The sequence below is a fragment of the Myripristis murdjan genome, chromosome 14 (assembly GCF_902150065.1).
Source record: "Myripristis murdjan chromosome 14, fMyrMur1.1, whole genome shotgun sequence".
Lineage (NCBI taxonomy): Eukaryota > Metazoa > Chordata > Actinopteri > Holocentriformes > Holocentridae > Myripristis > Myripristis murdjan.
In genome coordinates, this window is record NC_043993.1 from 11,610,901 (window position 1) to 11,633,877 (window position 22,977).

The window sequence follows — 22,977 nt, forward strand, 5'->3', positions numbered from 1 at the left end:
GCTAACACTAACCCTAAATTTGATAGAGTCCGTATCGTTTCCTTTGATATTAATATTTCGCATGTTCATATCTTGATACGACAACAAAATATCTTTCAGCTCTACTAAAACATTTTTCAGTGGGAAAAACTCTTGGCTTCCCAGTCTCCTCCATGACACAGGGAAGGGAAGGGGCCACACGGTTTAGCGGGACGGGCGCACTGCGCATGTCCAGTGCATCCTCCTCGGTACAGCACGGTAATGGCTGCTAGGTGAGATGAGCGGACGGGCCGCATCCTCTGAGGAGGTACCATCGTTAGGACCGTTAACTCGGGCGGCGCCGAGTTAAAATGGTTGATATCCGACCCGAAAAGTATACTGAAACTCTTTTGAGCGTCGTCAACATCGTCCTTCAAATGTAAGCAGCCTGTTTTCTCATTTATCGCGGCTGGACGCAGATAGCCTGCGCCTGGCTAGCTTCAGATGTTTACTAACGTTAGTCAGCATCCGAACGCTACTCCAGCCTACGGATGGACTTGTTGTCTGGGAGGAAACGGCCCTTGTTAATCGTCGACTGTTTTGTGTTATGAGTGGATGTGTTGGGTTGTTAGTTGTATAAAAAACAGTCCAGCGTTTTACGTATTTTATTATTTATTTCCCGTTAAGCCTAGCTTGATTGTTGACACTGGCTAACGTTAGCTGATGGGTTAGCTAGTAGCAAAGCAAGCTAACTAGCATGAATTGCTGGCACTGTGCCTGTTTGCTTGCTCGATGCAGCTCACCATTTAGATACAGTAGTACCATGGCTATGTTTTTTATCACTTTTAACAACTTGCCACATCACATCTTTCGGAACTGAAGCCGCTCTGTTCTCTTGTTGTGTGCCGTATTTACAACAACACAGCGTGCAAGCTAGTGCAGAGCTAAGTGTTGCAGTCTTGCGGCGCAGCAAGCAACTAGTTTTTTTTTTTCTCTCTCGTCGAGACGGTGGGGTTACTATAGTTCATGGCGTGCTACAATCGATGCAGCACTCACTCATCCATCTCAGGTTAGCGACCATGGCACGAATTTGTTCAGTTGGCACAAATCAATCGGCACAATCTACTGTAAGTGATACTGGGTTACAGCATGTGAAAATGTGGTGTAGACGATCGTGTTATATAAGATCGGATTCTGCGAAGTGATCTCTCTTTGGCCACCGCTGCTCGTGGTGAATCCAGAGTTATGTAAGTTATCAGGATCCCGTCCCGGGCTGCAGGGATAACGAGGGATGAAATGGCTGCTGCTAGCAACACCGAAGAATCATAGGGGAATTGGCGGAGGTTGTAAACGAAAGTGATGTGTCGTATTAAATCGCCACTGCAGTTGCTAAGTTCTAATGAAACCCTAGTGAATGAAGTCTAAAAACAACTAATCTCCGTTTTGCTGTGTAATGCACGTTTTAAGGAACTTGAAATCGTTTGAAGCTGTGTTATTTTGAAAGAAGCGCCCTCGGGGACACAAACTTAGCAGTACCTGATTTCCACGGTTGTCACCATATTTTCATACATGGCTACTGGTTTTGTGTTTTGTTGTGGAAATGAGGACTCTCCCCCCTGTCTCTGTCTTCATGCGGATCAAAATAAACTCTTTAAGAAGAGATGGCCAACAGGTCGCTACATCTGGATATTACCTTTTGTGGCACTGTGAATTTATGGCAGACACCACTGCTGTTTGCTGGCAGCCACTGTTAAAATGACTGATTTATTAAAGTGTCCTATAGTCTGCAGAGGACAGGGGGGAGGTTTAGATGGCGCACACTGTTTACCTGCAAGGTGCAACGAGTCTTTCAGTTAAAGTTTAAACAGGATTAGATTACATTAGATCAGCAGACTCACAAGAATGAACATTTGTTTTCTTAGTAACTTCCTTAGCTGCATCAGATAGGTTGAAACATTCTTGATCCATTCAGTCTATCAGCAGCAAATGTAATATGATTTAGTAAGGGAAAGAAAATATAAAGTGGAAACCCACTACCCAAATATAAAAATAAGCAATGTATGCAGTATGATAAACAACTCTGTGGTTATATGAACATGTAGCTTTTACAGATGTAAAAGCTACAAGTATGGTAAAGAAATATTTTAGTATTTATGTGTATTGCAAACGGATATTACTTTAACAGTCTCAATTGCTGACCTAAATTTGCATTGTCAAATATCAAACATTTCTGTGTTTATTTGTGTAAATAGACTGTTATAAAGTTTCTTAGTTTGTGTGATAATACTACTATGCTTATGATATGAAAGAGTGGAACCATTTTACCAATGTAAATACTCTGTGCTAAACTGAAGAAGCCGATATGTAAACATGCATTGTGAAGTCTGAGGTTGAGTTGCACCAGCGTAAAACCCCTGGGAGTATTGTCAACAAACAGGTTTTCACAGTTTCTTATGCATTGCTTTAGTTACGCTTCACACATAGTTTGTCAGGGCGTAGAAAAACAAAACCTAGACTGATTTACATGTGCAGTGGACCATAAAGAGATGGTATTTCATGATGGATGATATGAGTGCATGCAAATGAAAATAGTAGCCTATATGAAACAGTTTATAATGTGGCCACTTTGTTAACAGGGATTTCTGTAACCTAGTGTATGAAATGGTGGTTCCAGCCAGACCCACTGTGACAACCATGTAGTATCGCTGTGGAATCTCAGCAATTCAGAAACCATTCCAGAGTAGTTATTTTCCCGAAAATACATTTCCTGCCACTCTGTATGAAGCAGGGAGGACAAACATGACAGACGAATAAAGGGGGAGATAGTCAGTAAACAAAATGGGTTGTGTCTGGCAGTAGTAAGCAATGTTTTGTGTCACAGCAGCTCCCCTCGGCCTAAATCCCCATGCCCCCAAGCACACACAAAACAAAAACATTGGGGTAGTGAGGAGGGACCACTTTGTGAATTTGTTGCCACGTCATTTAGAATTTCCATTAGCCATCCTGAAGGTGACCATTTCAGCAGGAGCAACATAATATCTTCACTGTAGTTTCAGCACCACCCTCTTACACAAAGTCTCTGAGCATAGAGCTCTGTATCGCATTTTGACAAGAAACCTTGATTTGATGTGACTGGATTGGTGTCAGCAGCTTACGGGAAGAACATGCTGCCTGACCCTTTCCCAGTCAGCCTTAGTTTGATATATGTTACCTCAAGGGAGTCAGAGTCAGGTTTTAAGTTAGTCAGTATATGCTGAGTTTTAGCTCATATAAAGTGGAATTGTTTGACAGATGAAAATATCTTTGGCTAAAATGTCCGGCAGGAAATCTCCCATATAAATAAAGTAATTGTCTACCGAATTGAACACCTATCAAAGGGGCGCTATCTCTTCTGCATTTTTGACAGTTAGTTTAGTGCAGTCAGCTCTCTCTCTCCATCTCTCTTACACACACACACATACAATCCTGTTTCCATCACTTCACAGAACATCACACCGACTTGGCCTACATTAATTTCCTGGAGACTTATCCTGACCATAACCACTGCTTGTTTAACCATAACCCTTAACATAATCCTCAAGTTACCTCAACCTTAAACCAAGTCTTCACCCTAAAATAAATTATTTTCAGTACGGGGACTTGCTTTTTGTCCCCACAAATTAGGCAAGTCCCCACTTGTAGAATACTTAAGCAAGTCTTGCCCATTAATGATGAAGTTGGTGATTGATTGTGTTTGATGTGATGATTGCATTTTCTTTCTTTGTGAGCATGTCTGTCTCAGTTCACTCTTCAGTCCCTCAGTCTCTCCCTCTCCGTCTCTCACCTTAACCTGCTGTTTCCTCTTTCTCCCCTTAATTATTTGTTTCCTACCTCCCATTTTCTTTGCTTCCTTCTTTTATCCCCCTGTACCTCCCTCCTGTCTCCTCCCTTTATTCCTTAGTCTTCATCATTAATCAGGTTCTCTTTCACTCTCTCTTTCTCTCTCTCTCCAGCACGCCCACTGCAAACTCCCCATCTTAGTGGTCAGTTCTGCCTGCCGGTTGGTCAGAAGTTAAACTGAAGCCATGGCAGTGAAGGACCGCGTGGAGGCGGTGCTCAATGTGGGTCTGCGTGTCCCCAGCATCATGCTGCTTGATGTCCTGTACCGCTGGGATGTCAGCTCCTTCTTCCAGAAGATCCAGCGCTCCAGTCTCTCCAACAACCCTCTGTTCCAGTACAAATACCTGGCACTCTACCTGCACTATGTTGGTGAGTGTACTTGTGCTTGGTAGAGGATACGTACACTGTTTTCCATTCCAAGTGCTTTGCTCTGTTGTTTGACCAGTGTACTTAGGTTAGTAAGGCACACACTAGTGATGCGTGGATTGCAGTTATATCCTTGGATTGGCCCTTGCCACGTCACAAAAGTTAAAATTGTGATTAATAGCGGATGGGTTGAGTGGAAAAAAAATTATTACATTCTCTAAAATGTGAATAAATTTTAATCTTCATTTTTCACCAGGCACGAATTTGAGTCTTTAAGGTAAATTGTTGAAAAAATCACCTGGAAAGCTTGCAATGCTTGACATAATTTTAAAAACAACATAGCTAACATGGACTGGTGGAAGTGGAGTGAAATTTTGATGCGGTCCATGTCTTAGAACTGGAAAAAGTAATTAATTTGGGTGGGTGGCGGGTGGATTATTTAGAACCGATCTGTGGCTCACCAGCACACTCACTGTCTACCAGTACAACCACCTTGCCATGTGTCTGCACTTCATAGATTAACAATATTACACATACACACAGATCAGCTGTCACTGGCTTATCAGTGGTAGTGTTGTGTTATCAGGGCATATAGTGCTTCTGTTTAAGTAGCAGTCGTAAACCTTCAGAGTATTTGACTGCTTTATTTCACTAGTCAAATTGCACTTTTCAACTGCAAGAACCGCTGTGGTGCACAGTGCCGTGAAGGCTTTGTCACAGGTTCTGGAGGAGTTTCCATCAGGGCAACAACACTTTTACAGGTAAAGTTCCTGGAATCTGATTTTATTCCTGCTCAGGAGGTGATACTAAAATCGAGTTCCAGGAACTTTTTAGAGGAGCTAGCAGGGCTATTGAGCTTGATTGGTTCAAAGATTGACTTGGCAACATTTCTATCAATATGCACTATCAGAAGGTTATGACACAAAGCAGCCAATTCAAAACAGACAACAAAAACAAACGGTAAAACATTGCAAACTGCAATTTGTACTAACAAGTGCAAGCCCTGATCATTAATTAGGGAGAATAAAGTGTCTACCTTGACTGCTTTGTGTGCACAGCGTAACAAAAAACATAGGCCTACTGTTAACTCAGCTGGAGCACTGCCACTGCCCTGGAAAAGCAAGTGGATGTGATGGGAAAGCTGTCTCCTTTTCACTGGCAAAAACAAAAGGGAAAGCTGCGCCCTGCTTGCCGGGAGGAGAAAAACGTTTCTGTAAAAAGCATCGAAGGCTGATATAATCTGTCAGCAACTGGGTTAAAAAGGTTAAATAGCCTGACGCATTACAGCTGTTTTGATTTGATTGACTGCTTTTAATTTAAGTTTTACAGTATTCTGCTGGAAGTCTATTTGGCTCTTAGAAACACTGATCTATAATAAAAATAGATCAGTAAGAAATTAAAACATGATTTTAAAAAATTCACAGCATTTAGGAGAGCTGGGCATCCAGTGCATAGCCAAAGAGTGGGGGGAGAAAGGAAACAAAAGGCTGTCCCTTATCTTCTCAGGTTCTGGCAAGTCCCATGTTAAGGAAATTTCCAGGTTTCCCTCTGACAGCTGAAGTGCCAAAAGTTGCTCCCAGTGCACTGTTCTTATCAGTAGGTTGGATTTGTATAAAGGGCAGCAAACTATGAGAAGCCATACTTTATTGTGATTTTTAGGTTTGCCCAATGAGTCAGATCATCAGTCATAGACCTCTGCAGTTGACCCAAGGGGTGGAGTGGAAGATTTTTTTTTTTTTCTCCTAGATAGCGTTTTAAAATAATGTCAGTTACAGGGCTTTGCAATATGACAATAAAACAAGGCAAATCCTTTGAAGAACAATGAGTAAATTTGTCATATTGAAAGGCCGACTTTGAACTGACTTTGTAAATTTTGTGTCGGGTACAGCCCTAGTAATTTTCAGGATGGTCAGGAGGGATTGTTTGGCAAGCAGAGTGGGTCAAAACCCCTTTGATAATTCCACGGGTAATCATAAGAAATTGATGCAGCCTCTGTTGCTGTGTGCTCGTGCAGCCATTCCTCTGAGGTCAGCTGCTGTACTGTTCGGCTTTGTGAGTCAGCATTACCAGTGAAAAATAATGTGACCCCCAACAAAACCTCCTTGGTGGAGGTAATGAAGTGATGAAATCACTAAAAACCCATTCAGATTAGGCTTGGGCGATTGGTTGGGAATGTTTATAATTTTACCTCTGTGTCCAAGCCTGTTGAAATCAAGCCAGAAATACAGTTAGTTATTGTTTTTTTTGATGTTTTGTAGTTATGTGTTGTTGTAGTTGGAGAACAGTTATTCTGTTTGCTTTGAACGATTCCAATCTTTTTAAATAGTTATGTGTAAAGTAGGGCTGCCTCCTGAAAGTCGACGAGCTGAATCATCAGTCACAGACCTCTGCAGTTGACTCAGAGGGTGGAGCCAAAGAGTCGTGTTCTATTTATTTATTTATTTAGTTTTAGATAGTTACTGGGCATTGCAACATTACAATAAAAAGAGACTCTCTCTCTCTCTCTCTCTCTCTCTCTCTCTCTCTCTCTCTCTCTCTCTCTCTCTCTCTCTCTCTCTCTAGAAACAAAATTATTTTGAGCATTTCTGCTTTGTAAGACAGTCACAGTGAAGAGAGATGGGAGATAAAGAGCATAGAGAGGGGATCTAGGGTCTGAGCCATAATCGAACCCAGGCTGCCACGGCTTAGCCCATTCCCTTAAAAATGTACTGGGAACATATTGCAATAGGGAATGGAAATAATAGCTTTTATATGAGCTAGTGAAATTTCCCCACCGTGGGACTAATAAAGGAATATCTTATCTTATCTTATCTTAGTAGATGTGCGGTTTGTTGACTTAATTAACTGGGGAATATTGTGAGTTGGGTACAGCCCTAGTTTATAGTTACTATTCTTGACGTAAGTGGATCATGATCCTTGCGTTGAACAGCATTATATTTGCATTGGTGTGTGTTGGTTCTGGCCAGAAGAACTACACCATTCTCTCACTGTGTTGAAACTTGATGTAGATTGCAGTCCCAGATAAGCGTTCAACAAGTGAAGATGAGCAATTCTGCAACAAACATTACTTCTCAGCAGCAAACCGTGTCTTTGTTATATTGATAGAACTCTGCCCTGCTACCAAAAAGAAACAACAAATAACCAGATATTATAAATGCCACAATAAATTGTGTACCTGTGTTATAACAAAATGTGGTTTTACAAGATGCCCAGCATTTATCATGTTTGTTGTTGTTGTTGTTGTTGTTGTTGTTTTTAAAAAAATTAATAACAGGGTTTTAGGTTCCCAGGCACCATGCCTGATTTCAGGAATACAGCTGTAGGAGTAACCTACTTAATTGAAAACAAGGTACACATTTGCCCCAGACACCTAATCAGCCTCACATTTTTTCTTGTTTTAAACCCTGCAATAGTGACTTCTTGTAACTTGTGTTAATTAATGTTATCAACTGATGTTGATAACATTTGTCACACATTTTTGGCCATATTAACCTGTTTTATTTTCAAATCTGCTGCTGATGTCCAGAAAACAGGCAGGGCCACACTCAGATGAGATCCTTCAAGCACACACACAAATAGTTAGATAGACAAAGTTCAGTCATGAAGATGATGCAGTTCTGCACAGAGGGAGGAGGAACAGACAGCCAGTCAGATAAAGGTGCAGCAAGACGGATCTACTTCTAGTGAAACAGAAACACGGAAAGACGGTGACAGTGATGTGAGCGATGAGATGACACAGCAAAGTTACACGGTCGGGCTCTGCTTTTAGCAGTGTGTTTTTGTGCGTGCGTGCGTGCGTGCGTGCGTGCGTGCGTGCGTGCGCGTGCGCGCGCGCGTGTGTGTGTCCTGTCAGACTTGGCTGTAGTTGTTGAATGAGCCAACAGGCTGGGTATGTGCTGATTGAGTGGTGTGGGTGGACTGATGTCTGCTTAGAGAGAAAGAGACAGACAAAAGGAGAGGGAGAAAAGCTGCAAGACCTAAAATGAAAGTGCCTTATAAATAATGTTTATGCATTTAGGTGTTGTTGTTGTTCTTAGGTATGGCTTTGCTAAGTTGACTAGGGTATGATAAGCCTGTTGGCAACACTGACAGTCTGTTTGATGGATTGTCAAAAATAGCTCCCTGCAATTACATAAGAAACATCTGCCACACACACACACACACACACACACACACACATTCTCATTCTCTCTTAGCCATTCTCTCAAGATGGTGTGTTCAACGGACAGGAGGTATGAGGGTCCATGCATATATGCCATTTAATACATTTTTCCCTGTTTTCTTTGTTTATGTCAAGCATATTAAGGGAAATGATTAGCCTTGTACTTTGGACAAACTTCCTTACATCATTTGTAGATCTCTACAGTAGGAGAAAAAGCTACTTGAAGTAATCATTTCCCTTGATAGAGATATTGGGACAATGCATGTTAACATTTCTGTAAAATTTAAAGGTTATCTATAGCCCCTGTGTTGACATTTTGTTTTGACAATGACAAGAAAGTTTTGAGTAATTTTGTTTACCTTATTTAGGGCACTAGCTCAAGATGTCCCTACATTTGTCTCTTGGTGGCTCCATTACAACCACTGAGACTCAACACACAACAACAACAATCCACAGCACCAACTGTTAAACAGTCAGCAGCTGTACCATCTTGCTCGTGAATCCCATTGCCCTAACTCAGTTCTGCTGTCCCGTGAATCCTCAAATCTCACAAGATCTTGCACCTACAGTGCTGTCACTTTGACTTATTTGTCTAATGAAGGGAAGGTCTGACCAAGGACCTCAGCCATGACAGGATGTTTTAAGTGAGAATGACTGTGAAAATATTATTCTTTTTTAAAACCTGGTTCATGGACTTACTTCTATTGAACTTAAAATTAATTGCTTCTTTTCCTGTGTGTGTGTGTGTGTGTGTGTGTGTGTGTGTGTGTGTGTGTGTGTGTGTGTGTGTGTGTGTGTGTGTGTGTCTGTGCGCATGCATGCATTTGTGTGTGTGTGTGTGTGTGTGTGTCTGTGTCCGTGTGTGCCTTGCAGGTTACATCCTGAGTTTGGTGCTCCTGACTCTGCCACGTCAGCACCTTGTTAAGCTCTATCTGTATGTCCTCACGGCCCTGCTGCTGTTTGCTGGTCACCAGGTCTCCAGGTACACACACACACACACACACACACACGCACATTTTTAGAATCCTATCACTCGCAATACATCTCAGCTGTATATTGCTCTAGCCTTTGCTGTAATGTAGATGGAAAGGTTTTTCCACTGGTTTTCATGGCATCAGGTGTCCATACTGTTCTTTCCATGCAGTCACTAAAAATGGCTTGTTAACATTGCTGAACTTGCTCTTTGAAACCAAAGAGCCTTGGCAGCTCGCGGCAAACAATCACTTTAAGGTATAATGTATCCCTTGTAAGATATTTACCTATATACAGGATCTGATGTCACTTCTGTGTGCTAATTCAGACAAGGGCCTTTGTCAAAAGCTAGCATAGAGTATACATGGAGTCATAATATATTTCAATGTAAGTTGAGAATTTTGACCTCTCTTTGTCAGGGATTATGTCCGCAGCGAGCTGGAGTCTGGCTATGAAGGACCTGTCTACCTGGAACCTCTTTCCATGAACAGATTCACTACTGCACTCATAGGTATTTCATTACACATGAATGGATGGAGACAAGCATGCATGCATCAACAGACATGAATGCTTGCTGCACAAACACAAACACAGACAGTAGTTTTTTTCAGTTCAGGAGCTCTTTTTTTTAGCTTATGGAAAATTGGAATCCCTCTCATATTAGTTTCTCTTTCACCCCTTCCTCTTGTGTGGCCCTTCACAGATCTAGAAAGTCTTAAAGTATGTAAATGTAAATGACCTGGATATTGCATAACAGTAGTTGCCGATCCAGTGTCATTAGCAGCAGAGAGATATAATAAATAGACCATTCTTCAACCAGAGATCTTGATTTCAAGCTCCTGTGAACAAGCATGGCACTGCATCCCTAAAAGAGAATTTATCCTTCAGGGACATAAGAGAGTATTGCAGAAATATCGTTGATCTGAAAAATAATCTTCAGCCTGTTTTTAAAGTTGATTTGCCTGACTACTTTTGGCATAAATGAACGCCAACCAATATCTTTAAATCCAGCTTGGAATTTATGGGCTGGAAAATGGCATGAGGTTTTGAAATGGAAAATGTTACAAGGCACTATCAGTGTGGGTCGATAGGACCTGGTTTCATCTTACTGGAGAGTAGAGAAGGAGTCTCCTGTGCTATAAATAGACCCTGTCTAGTTCTGGTTTCACTGCACAGTGAAAGTCTGAGAAAGCGAGAATAGCCTGGTTACAGTGACGAAGATAAACTGCTCTAGATAGAGAGGGGATCAATACGACTGTTGAATTGGTCCTACAGAAACCTTTTTTTCCCTCTCTTGAACAGTAGTGGATCTCATCCGCTGACACAAGCTAGACATTAGTGCCAGTTTAAAACTGATACCAATATTCAGAGGAGGAGCAATCAGGTCTTTTGATTGAGTTCAAAATACACAAACATTACACACAAAACACCATAACTCGGATAAAAGCAAACCCACAACATGATGGAAAACAAACTCATTAAATCAAGCAATAATGGGGTCCCGGCAGTTAGATGAGTAACACCAAGTATGAATCTCAGGAGGCGTGGAAGAAGATGAACATGAATGGATGGTTGCTTGAGTGTTGTTGCGTAGTTGCAAAAGCTGATTGTTGATGGCAGCCATATTTTTGGAGTGTCTGATCAGATATCAGAAATCATGAAGTTATCAGATATCATGAAATCTATGTACAATGATGTGTACAAAATTTCAAATGAATTATGGCCGTTCAAACTTATGATGCTGCTACAGCACCACCTTTTGGCCAAATTGCACCAAATTTGTTATGGTCAGTCAGATGCCATATCTACACTTATTTGACAAATTTTGTTGCACAAAGTGTTGAGGAGATATTACATTTTTTGTAATATTAGCACCGATCACGGCATTTAAGCAAACTTTGATGTTTTTATTTGCAAATTGTTTGGTGTGACCCGTGGGAATATGATACCAAGTTTCATAAATTTCACACATAAGGGGGCCATGAGCTATTTGCCAGTGTACAATTCCAACATTAAACTATAGCGCCTCCCATCGCATTGTATTGCTCCATGGGTCCATGCTGTGACAATAACACATTACTTTCACAACTGTCAGAAGTTTCATGAGTTTCTGAATATGGGAAGTAAATGAAAAATGAGCTTAAAGTGGCAGAAAAATATTTAAAAAACAATTACAGGTTGTTTGTGCCTTTCGGTGCATAGCCTCGTAATAATGTGTGCATACATGTGTGTGTTTCTCCTGTCAGGCCAGCTGGTGGTGTGTACGCTTTGCTCCTGTGTGATGCAGACCAAGAGGATCTGGCTTTTCTCTGCTCACCTTCTCCCCTTGGTGGCCAGGCTATGTCTGGTCCCACTGGAGACCATTGTCTTCATCAACAAGTTCTCCATGATCTTCACCGGTCTGGAGGTCATCTACTTCCTGGCTTCTAACCTGCTGGTGCCGTACAACCTGGCCAAGACCGCCTACAGGGAGCTGGCTCAAGTAAAAGGCTGCTTATTTAGACTCAGATCCTGATGTCATATTAGTAATTGTAGCAGCAGCTTCTTAAAGCACAGACCAAGGCTACCCATAGAGAAATGGCTCAGGTAATGAGCTCTGTGTTGTAGTATTCAGGTTTCATGAATTATTGATATGCAGAGCGTTTGTCACTTTAACTTTAAGGGTCCAGTTCAAGTTTTTTTTTTTTTTTTTCTTTTTTTTTTGGTCCCTGGCCCACATGTGGGACCACAACCAACAGGATCCTGAGGGCAGAACTGCTGTGCTGTATCAGTGATTGGTTACACACTTTTGATTCACTGAAGCAAATTGTGCCCAGAGCCAGTATGTTGAAGTAGAAGCATTTTGTTGTGAGCTGTTAGAACATTTGAAGAAAACAAATAGAGAAAAATATGACACCATGAGGCAAGGGTGAGGTGTAAGTTTGTCATAATATGGTCAGAAAATGAGATTCATTAGAAGCTTTAGCAAAAGGGAAAAAAAGCAGAAGGGAATATTGTGGCATTTGAGGGAATTGGACTGCGAGCAGAAATATAGTTTTGTACATTTTAGCATCACTTCCTGTTGTGTTTTCTCCTATTTGTGCTAGTTCTTGTTTCTTGTTGTGCAGTGGAAAGGGGCTCTTTATTGCAGGATTTTAGCTCTTTTGAACTTAATCCATTTCTTCACAGTTCGTCACAGCACTAAGCCATCTTATTGTTTCTCTGATTCCCCCCTCTCTCTCCATCTCTGTGTATCTCTTTCCCCCAGGTGGTGGAGGTGTATGGTCTGCTAGCTTTGGGCATGTCTCTGTGGAACCAGCTGGTCCTTCCAGTGCTTTTCATGTGTTTCTGGCTGCTGCTGTTTGCCCTGCAGATCTATTCCTACTTCAGCACCAGAGACCAGCCTACCTCAAGGGAGAGGCTCCTGTTCCTCTTTCTTACCAGGTAGGACCACAAGTCAGACTTTGTTGATGGGATGGGTCAATACACAGGTCAGGGAGATTCAGGAGAGGGAAAGTAAGGAAGTAGAAATGTTACTTTTCAGCACCAGAGACCACATAGTTTCCAGAGAAAAAGACTCAACAAATGGGGACAACAGATGATAAGTGTATTAAAAAATAATAAGTGATAATGAATAAAGTCGATGTGATACCTAATTTATTCCAACAGAATAATTTTCTTCTCACCTCTCCTCTTTATGGGGAAGTCAGCGCGCAGAATCCCCTTTATTATAGCTCTTGTCAAGCTGGTAGGGATTCAGTGTTTTGCTCAAAGTTACTTCAGCAGGGAAACTGCTTGAACCCAAGGGTGGCAGTTTTCCCACATGCCTTGAAAATGATTCAAGTTTATGGATTCCAAAACAAAAAGTCATGTCCATTTTTTTAAATGAATGGGTAATTATTAAAGTATTGCTTTTTTCTTTTAAGATTAACACCTGATTAATCAATATGCCATAGTTTGAACTTCTTTCTGACTTAGGATCAACATTTTGCTTCCTTAAGAAATCCCTGTGATGTGGATTTACATTAATGTAGCAGCAGTATAAAATGATTTTTTTGACCTGATTTGTAAAATAATGAGGCTTCTGTGAAGTCTAATTTTGTCCAATGTCATGTCTTACCTGAGACAATGAATTATGTCATCAGTTTCATCAAATAAGACTTTTAAAGCCATTGAAAAGTCCTTAAAGTTGATGTCCAAGTCAGTGTGGGAACCCTATAATGGTTTATGACAATGTTTTGTGCTCTTTTAGAGTACAAAGTATGCAAAAACATGTAAAAGATAAAGGCATTAAAACAAAGCATTGTAGATATGAGAGGGATGTGGCACATGAGGATTAAGTCATGGGGTGTCCTGTTTGTTGTAAACAAACAGAGTGTAGGTTAGACAGATGTACACTCTTTCATACCAGGTAGGATCAAGAGTGGAGAACCTGTCTTTAATGGAGTAGGATTGTGGGAGGGCGAGTTAAGGATAAACAAGATGGGAAATGTTTGGCGATTTGTTTGTCCTGTATGTCACTAATCTTCCATTCTCCGTTTTTCTCATCTCCACCTCTTTTTCCGCCTTCCCTGCCTCTCTTCACTCCCTCCCTTAGTATTGCAGAGTGCTGTAGTACACCCTACTCCCTGCTGGGACTCGTTTTTACCGTGTCCTTCATCGCTCTGGGAGTCCTCACACTCTGCAAGTTCTACCTGCAAGGCTACAGGGCCTTTATGAATGACAACACCATGCACAGGTCAGTCTGCATGTCTGTGATCACCTTGACAAGATAATGCAAACTAGTCCAGTCAGTGCAGTGGAGACTGAGTGTTAGCATGTGTCTGTATATATTTATTCACTTTGTATATGTGTGCCTTCTTGTCTCTCAGGGGAATGACAGAGGGCATCACCCTGCTGATCTTGGCTGTCCAGACTGGCCTCATCGAGCTGCAGGTCATCCACCGAGCCTTCCTCCTCTCCATCATCCTCTTCATCGTCGTTGCCTCCATTCTGCAGTCCATGCTGGAGATAGCAGACCCCATAGTCCTGGCCTTGGGCGCCTCCAGAGACAAGTAAGCAGACACATTACAACACACTCCAGGGATTTGGAGATACATTTTTTTCTGCATGTCTTGTTTTTTGGACCAACTAATTATCAGTCTCTAAAGGGAGAGCACTTTGTATTTTGTGTGTTTCCCTTGTTGATAACATCCCTGACTCACACTCTCATGACTTAGCAGGCAGTAGCTTGGAAGAACAAAATGCAGAACAAAATTTGGATGGTCTGGTGGTTAGTGAAACCATTCTCCTGACTAATGATCCAGATTCAAACTCACATATCATCAGTTGTCTGCCTGCTGAAGTGTCCTGTAGCAAGACACTGAATACACACCTGGTCCAAAGGTTCTGTTCTGTAGGGTTTGAAATCAACTCATGTGGCCGGTGACCCAATTGGGTATTTGTATCCTGTGGGTTGGTATAGTAACAGGTTGTTCATGATTGTTCTTTTTTTGTATTTAATGTATAAAAACTGCAAAGGTGAGACTATACAATCTGTGTTGTTTTGGGGTTTTTTTGTGTGTTTGTTTTGTTTTTTGTTAAACTCCTGTTGTGGAACAATTCTACACAGCTGAAGTTCAACCTTCTCCCTTCTTCCACCCTCCGCTCTGTTCTTCAGGAGTTTATGGAAACATTTCCGGGCAGTGTCTCTGTGTCTGTTCCTTCTGATCTTCCCAGCCTACATGGCCTACATGATCTGTCAGTTCTTCCACATGGACTTCTGGCTCCTCATCATCATCTCCTCCTCCATCCTGACCTCTCTCCAGGTAACACACTGGCACACACACAAACACACCCACACACCTCCTCTATCTTCACCTTGCTGCTGGTAACAAGCAGATAACAGCAGCTGATACACACACACACACACACACACACACACACACACACACACACACACACACACACACACACACAGAGCAGCTAAAATGTTCACACAGACACTCATCAGCAGGTGATAACACACATGCACCTCCAGATAGAAGAGTACACAGAACATTGTACAAAAAGTGTTTCAAAAACACATATGTCATCCCTTGGGCAACAATATCTGTGTGCACAGATCTTTAGCGTAAATATTTTGAGTTGTAATAAACTGAATCAAATAAGTCCCCTCTTTCTCTCAACAGGTCCTTGGCACCCTGCTGATCTATGTTCTCTTCATGGTGGAGGAGTTTCGCAAAGCTCCAGTGGAGAACATGGATGAGGTTATTTACTGCGTCAACGGTACCTACCGCTTGCTGGAGTTTCTGGTAAGTGTAAACATACACACAATTCTTGTCCATGGTCAGTAATTAAGTGATTATTCAGTTGATTTTGTATTTAATTGAAGCTATTGAGAATAAAACAGTGATCAAACATTACACCTTAATTAAGAAAATGCAGCACGGCAAATAAAAGGAAGCAGGGCAGAATGTTTCGGTGTCAGTGGCACAGTTCACATACAACAGAGCATCAACATCTTTGCCCAAGTGCAGTCAGTTTCCTCCTTTACCAGGTGGCGGTGTGTGTGGTGTGCTACGGTGTGTCGGAGACGGTGTTTGGGGAGTGGAGCGTGATGGGCAGCACCATTATCTTGGTCCACTCCTACTATAATGTCTGGCTGCGGGCCCAGCTGGGCTGGCAGAGCTTCCTGCTGAGGAGGGACGCTGTCAACAAGATCAAGAGTCTGCCCACCGCCAGCAAAACACAGCTGGAACAGTACAACGACATCTGCGCTATATGCTACCAGGTAAAGACGTGTGTGTGTCTGTGTGTGTGTGTGTGTGTGTGTTTGAGATCCATTTGCACCAGTTATAAAGGTTAAAGTTGATAGCAATTGAGAAACAGAAGGCATGTCAAGGTAAATAAAACAATGTTGGTGTGTGTTCATACTCATTCCCTGCAGGACATGAAGAGTGCAGTGATCACCCCGTGCAGTCATTTCTTCCACGCTGGCTGTCTGAAGAAATGGCTTTATGTCCAGGAGACATGCCCGCTATGTCACTCACAACTTAAGAGCCAATCACCAGCCACCACTGGTCCCGCCCAAGATATCCCGTCAGCCAATCAAAGCCCCGCAGAGCAGGGAGAACCCTCCTCCAGAGGAGAGGAGAAAAACTGTGCTTCTCCGGATGAGAGGAGAGAGGGAGAACCTGGAGAGGAGAAAGGAGCGAACGGACATTCCTCATCAGCTGGAGAGACCTCCTGCTCTTCCTCTTCAACCTCCTCTTCCTCCAGTGTGCTGTCTGCTCCCCAGCACTCCGCCAAGGCCTCAGTCAGCCCAGGCTGCCCTTCCTCATCTTCATCATCACCCCCCTCCTCTCCTCCTGTCCCCTCTGATTCCCTGGAGAGCCAGACTCACACCACAACAAAGCCTCCCCTGTCGTCTTCCTCCACCTCTTCATCTTGCTCCTCTTCTCTTGACATCTCGGACACTCCCCCCTCTCATGCATCTCCCTCACACTCCCACCCTCTCTCCATTTGCTCTCAGTCAGCCTCACAGCCGCAGCTGCAGGCAGAAGAGTCCACTCAGCCCGCCCCCCAAGTCACTCCAGGGTCCCGACTGGACAGCCAGGATTCATGCAGCCAGACCACTGGTCCATCGCTTCAGCCTGACCCACCCTCTCCTTCTCCCCCCTGCAGCCTCTGAGCCACAACATAGCACACACACACACACGTACATACATGCATGCACATTTAAACACACAGTTTGTCTAGATGCTCCATTCGCCAATATTCTGCCTCCTGTATTGTACTTGTCCAGCCTAATGTCATCGGCTGTCCTATCATCTTTGCATCAGATACGTGGTTAAGTCTGAAGAGTTGAATTCCAAACAAAATGCTCCATATCTATTTTGCAAGGAAAAAAAACAGTCTCCGTAGAAATTCATCATCCAGCATTTAGAGAAACACAAATGATTCCATCCTCAAAAAATGCTGCTGTTTCATAGGCAGGAGTCATAGAACAGCTTGTAACTTAAATGTTTTTCCATGATGAGTTTTACTGACATGCCAGCAATGATTTCATTAGAGTAGACATAACTTTTTCCATGTGCTGGGATGTTTTGTTTTGGAATGAAACTCATTTCTACGACCACACACACAATATCCCAAGATGTGATGATCAGGAAAGCGGTAATGTACGTAACTGGGAGCTCTGTGTCCAAAAAATGTGAAATCCTGGGAAAAAGGTGAAGAACTGCTCTGCTCAGTGTTCCTATTTCCTACTTTCTTACATTGACCTGAGGCATGTTACATTTCTAAAAATCTCAAGTCCGCTTCATTTCACTCCCAGACATTTCATGTGGCTGTTGCTCCTATCCTGCCTTTCTCCGTGCAGCTTGACTCACACTGCTGTACATTTCATGATGTTTGGGTTTTGTCTATAGTTTTGTATACGTGCCATGGTTGGTAGGGAATGAGGTAGGGGTTAATGGTTTAATGACCCTTAATGGATTTTCAGGATGACTGATGATTACATATTAAATAGTGACAAAGTCTTATCATTTTCAAAGGTCTGAAAAGATCTCCATCGGTTCTTGATGAAGAATATTGATTTCCACTATTGGTAGTCTGGTTGATACTGGGTATTGACAGAGACTATCAGTATTAATTAATACTGAGCATTAACAGAGACTGGCTGTTGTACCTGAAGCCCGGTGCTGAGCTGAAGATGCCAGATTTTGTCTTGTGTTGCAACGTGAACTCGGTGGGCTCGTGTGGAAGCAGCGCTCTGTAATTCTAGTTTCAGTTGTGTCCTTCTTCATTGATACTGCTTTGGTATCTACATCAAAATTGTTTGGCTGGTCCCAGCAAAAACAATTATGGTCCTAGTGCTGTCCCACAGTCGCCAAACTTTTGTATTGTTAAAGGAAACATTTTTTTTAAGGATAATTTTTTATGACATTACTACTTTATTGGACAGCATACAGTGTAGATGGACTGGAAACAAGGAATGGGGGCAAGACATGCAACATAGGGCCACGGTTTGGATTTGACCCTGTAACAACACAAGCGTGTGGCGATCACCTTAGCCCAGTGAGCCACCAAGGAGCCCAAACTTGGTTCTTTTCATTGTATTTACCTCATTCAGCATATGCATTATAGCACTTAATCCCACTTCAAGCACTCACATACCCCCACCCAGTCTATCCCAGGCTAGCCATATGGACCCAAAGGAACCAGTTGCCCCACTTTTGCTGGCTCCTTTTAAACCAATCGCATCAATCCATCTGCTCTATTTAAGACCATCATATATGCTCAATCTCTCCCATGACTCTGTGCAACATTACAACCAGCAAATTGAGCCATTCAATCGGAAAGAGCTTTTGTTTCCCCTGCATCCTGCACACAAAAATACACATACACTCAGAGTCTGTTCCTGCATCCAGTGGATGCAGGACTAGGAGAGGCGAGAGTGTTGAGTCTGTTAGCATTTGATTGGCAGACATAAAAACTTGATAATGTTGAGGCTTGACGCACGCTTAGGGCTTGCACGCTGCCACTGTTTGTTACCACAGCATCTGTTTGTTTGTCCCTAATGTTCTCTAACCTTGCGACTGATGTTATGTGTTTTTTGCCATTACTTTATTATTATTGTTTTTGTTTTGGGTTGCATTTGCACTAATGTCATTTATACTAGCAGTGCTCCAAAGCTGTCCCGTGGCTGTCCGCAACCAAATACCCTCTGGTGTGTTTGTATAGAAGGAAACAGCCCATTCTGTTTGTGTTTAATGTATATAAATGTTGCTCTATACGGCATCTATATTAAACCGGAGGAGTGTTGATATATAAAATATGATCTGGGCTTGACTTCTCCAACGCATCTTAGTGTTTGGATTGCCTTTGATACTTAAAAAGGTCGAAGAACTAAGACAATCTGGGCTAAGAATGTTTGGGAAACCAAACCCGCAGATCAGTTTGACCAGCCAGTGTTACTGCCTCTCCAGTCTGCATGATGCAGCCTCAAGCTGGTGTGAACACTCCGGTGCCCTCTACTGGTAGGAGTGGGAACAGCATGGCGCAGATGGACAGGAGACGCACTAGCTAACCCTCAGCAGTATTACTACTACTATTACTAAGGTTCTTATTACTGTTACCTTTACTGTTCACATTGGTAAGCATTGGCCCCAGGGCTGAGAATGAATACATGACCAATGTAGGATCATCAAACCTGACCAGTGCTGTTTGTGTAATTTTGTTTTCATTTCCTTTTTTTCTTTTTTAGAGATGAAATGTAGAGTTTGGTGTATTTTGCATATGTTCTTTTGAAAGGTGAACTTAAGGACTTATTCTTTAAGGACTTTTTTTTTTATTATTATTATCATTGGAGTTTTTGATCCATTCCTCATAGAACTAGGTCCAAAAAACTGCGTTTGACATGGTTACTAATATTTGAAAAACTTCCTGCACATGAGGTTTTCCTTCAATCTCACACAGAGACATCACTTGCAAGACAAACTGTCAAATGCTGAGCAGGATGACGAGTGTCGTTGGCAGATCCATTGTTATGGATGTTGTCTCATAGAATTTACACCACAGTACTGAAACAGGCAAAAGTAAGGACTGTCAGCTATTGATTCTGCTAATGTCTTTGCTCTGACATAAAACCATGTTAAAAAAAAATAATAATAATAATAATAATTACAGTTGTTGCAGTCACTTTTAACTGACACTAGGACAGTTTACCTTACCTATATGTTATCTAAGCTTGAAGTTTAACCACCATCTGATAGCTAGGTATTTTTCCCAGTCACGTTCAAGGGACTGCATTTAGAGCTTATCAGAATGTTTTCTTAGATATGAGAGCAAACTCTTTTGCATTCTGTCGCATGGCTGGAAGGTTTCAGCTGCAGGATGGACTTCGTGTGAAATAGATTGATGCAACTAATTTGATTTGTAGTCCATGAACTAGTATGCTAACCAAAATCTCAACCCCACTATTCCTCTATGCAAGATCACTTTAGCATTGTAGTTCCTCCTGTCTGAAGCTTTGAGAAATCTTCAGATTTCTTAAATGTATTTCTCAGAATGTAAAATACATAATTTTGTGCCACCGACCCATCTACAACTTATCAATTTAACATCCAGGTATGTTTTGATAATGAGTCTTGATCAGTCTCACTTGTAAAATGATGGCATTGAAAACAAACTTAAAGTCACTGTTGTAATATTTATGCTTTTACTGTTATTGTAATCTTTAAATTTTGACGTCTCCATTTAACTTCAAACAGAAAGCAAGACCTGAAGGCCAACAGCTGGTATGGTAGCTCAAAGCCTCACATTTAGTTAAGAGCATTCTCCTGTTCCATGAGACAGTCCGTCCCACAGCTGAAATCCTTTTGAGCCAAGTTTGTAGTTGAATGTTTTCCTGAATAATCTTAGTACTCTAATTGGTGAGACTTGTTATGATCACGGACATTATTGTGTTGAAAATGAAAGCACATATGGCATTGCAGTCAATAGCTGGCACGAGGTAGAGTGGCCACATATGTATTCTTTAATGAATTTTTAATGTGCATTAAGCAAAAGAACCCAAGTCGGCGCCACTGTCCCAACACTTTTGCCACAGGAGTCACGTGTATTGAGATTCGCAGGTCTGATCCTGGCCAGGGCTGCTCTGAGTGAGACACCCTGCAGATTTATTTTCTGATCACCAATTTTCTTTTTGACTGTTTAGTTTTTTTTCCACACATATGCATTAAGGACCTGCTCTGTAAAAACCTGATTCTGAATGCCAGTTGTATTCTGTTGAACGCTCCATGGTTTTTGGAATTTATGCCTGGCGTTGCCTTGGTTATTTTACAAAAACTGAATGTCAGAAATAAAATGAATCATCCACTCTGGTCTCAGTGTTTCTTCTGTAATTGGATTTATATTAGGCAATTTTCTCAAATGTAGCCTGGTAGTGCAGTATGTTGTAGCACTTGCTTCAGACATTTTCAAATTGTTAATTGGTGCATTAATTGGTTAATTGGTGTAAAACCAGTTTTACTGCAGGTGGTGAATTTGCTCCACTTGCCATTCATTAGATGGCGTTAGGACAGGGAAAATGAAGAACGAAAGGGTGGTGAACTTGGCTGACCTTTTTGCTGTCTTTTACACTATTACGATTGAAAAACAAAGTACAAAGTCCTAATAAATCACTTACATCTAATGACCGCAATTGCTGATAAACTGCAAGTCAAACAATTTTTCAGACCTTTCAGTAATTACAAGAAATAGTTTATATGATAATAGATGCCAGGATTTTCGCATTCCTTATCACAGTCTTCATTGCACAACAAGACAAATCGGATTGTTTGCTCTCATTTATGAAATTGGTTTATTGTCTTTCTAATAGTCTCCTCTCCTGATTGGAGGGGGCTTAGTGTAGGTGCAGCTTTCAAACACATGATGGCGCTATTGCGTTGTTTTTACGTGGAGCCGGCAGTAGGCGACACGCCGCATGAGACCGCGGCGGTAAAGAGCCGTGGGAGACACTCCGGTACCGGGAAACCCTCACAAACAAATCACTGTAATATTCATTTAATATTACTATATGAACTTAGAATTAGCCTATGTGGTGGTGTTAAATACTATACGTTTATAGTTTATCGGTCCTCATGTTTTTATACCTTTTTTAATAATCTAGTTGTTTAGACTACATGTATGGAAAGACTTTCAGTGCTCATTTGCAAGGTAATAGTGGCCCTATTGTAGATCAGAGCCTTTTTGTTTCTTATGATATTCTTATAATATTACTATAGGGACAGCAGTAGTGTTGTGATCAGTGGTGAGTTTATGATGGCCTTATTGGACTTCTTTTTTCTTCCTTATGCTGTCGCTATAATATTCCTATTAGCCCTCCAGTACATTTACACTAATACAGTCCTATAACATCACTTCTATGGTGCTTAAAATTAAGTTTATAGCAGCATTATCGGACTTCATGGTATTTAATATTATCATTAATTAATGATATTCCTGGAGGGACTTACATGTGAATATTTGTAGGCCTATAAGAAATTTTTATATTTCAGTTTTGTTTCAAGGGGAGATAATTATGAGCACACTTATTCATTTTAATAGGCCTACATGCTTGTATCTTTCAAACACTCTTGTATTCTATTTTTAATATCCTAGAATAATATAGCGATGATCAGTTACAAGCTTAAAGAGTTGTACCTCTCCTTTATTTTGAATCAAACGGCATGTTTAACCCGCTCCCAAACACCACAGCTGGTCAACACCATAATACATTCCTCCATTGCCTATAGTGTATTTTTTTTTTCCTCAACTGTGAACTATCTTACAGCTTATATATGGATTTATCCGCCACTGTCTCTCCCCCTATAGCCTACCAGGCAGGAAACTGGAGCATAAAAGACTCTTATTCTCCATAATCAAGGTCAAGAGCGTTTTTCAATAACCTTTGGGAATTAAAGCCTGGAACGGCGCCAGTTTGCCCTGCCAATCATTTTTACTGACAGCTGAATAATACAAAAGTTGTTAACCTTTTCCCATCACAATCGATCAGTAGGCTTCGGCTAGGGTATATTTTATTTAAAGATTTCAAGGAATCATCTATTAATATTTGTATTTTGTTTTTGAGTCTCTCTCAGCGCTGTAGCATGATAAATTGTTTCAAATAACAGATG

General features: G+C 41.6%; 1 protein-coding gene across 1 annotated transcript; it reads left to right on the forward strand.

Annotated features, from left to right (window-relative positions):
* Positions 1-248: 248 nt before the first annotated feature.
* On the forward strand, positions 249-21,183 carry LOC115371126 (RING finger protein 145). The gene is made up of 12 exons (XM_030068285.1): positions 249-397; positions 3,951-4,206; positions 9,239-9,347; positions 9,757-9,848; positions 11,584-11,819; positions 12,585-12,760; positions 13,914-14,054; positions 14,188-14,370; positions 14,976-15,123; positions 15,487-15,609; positions 15,855-16,088; positions 16,245-21,183. Exons 2-12 carry the CDS (start codon positions 4,023-4,025, stop codon positions 16,986-16,988), a joined length of 2,370 nt encoding a protein of 789 aa, XP_029924145.1. The 5' UTR covers positions 249-397; positions 3,951-4,022; the 3' UTR covers positions 16,989-21,183.
* The last annotated feature ends 1,794 nt before the right edge of the window (positions 21,184-22,977 follow it).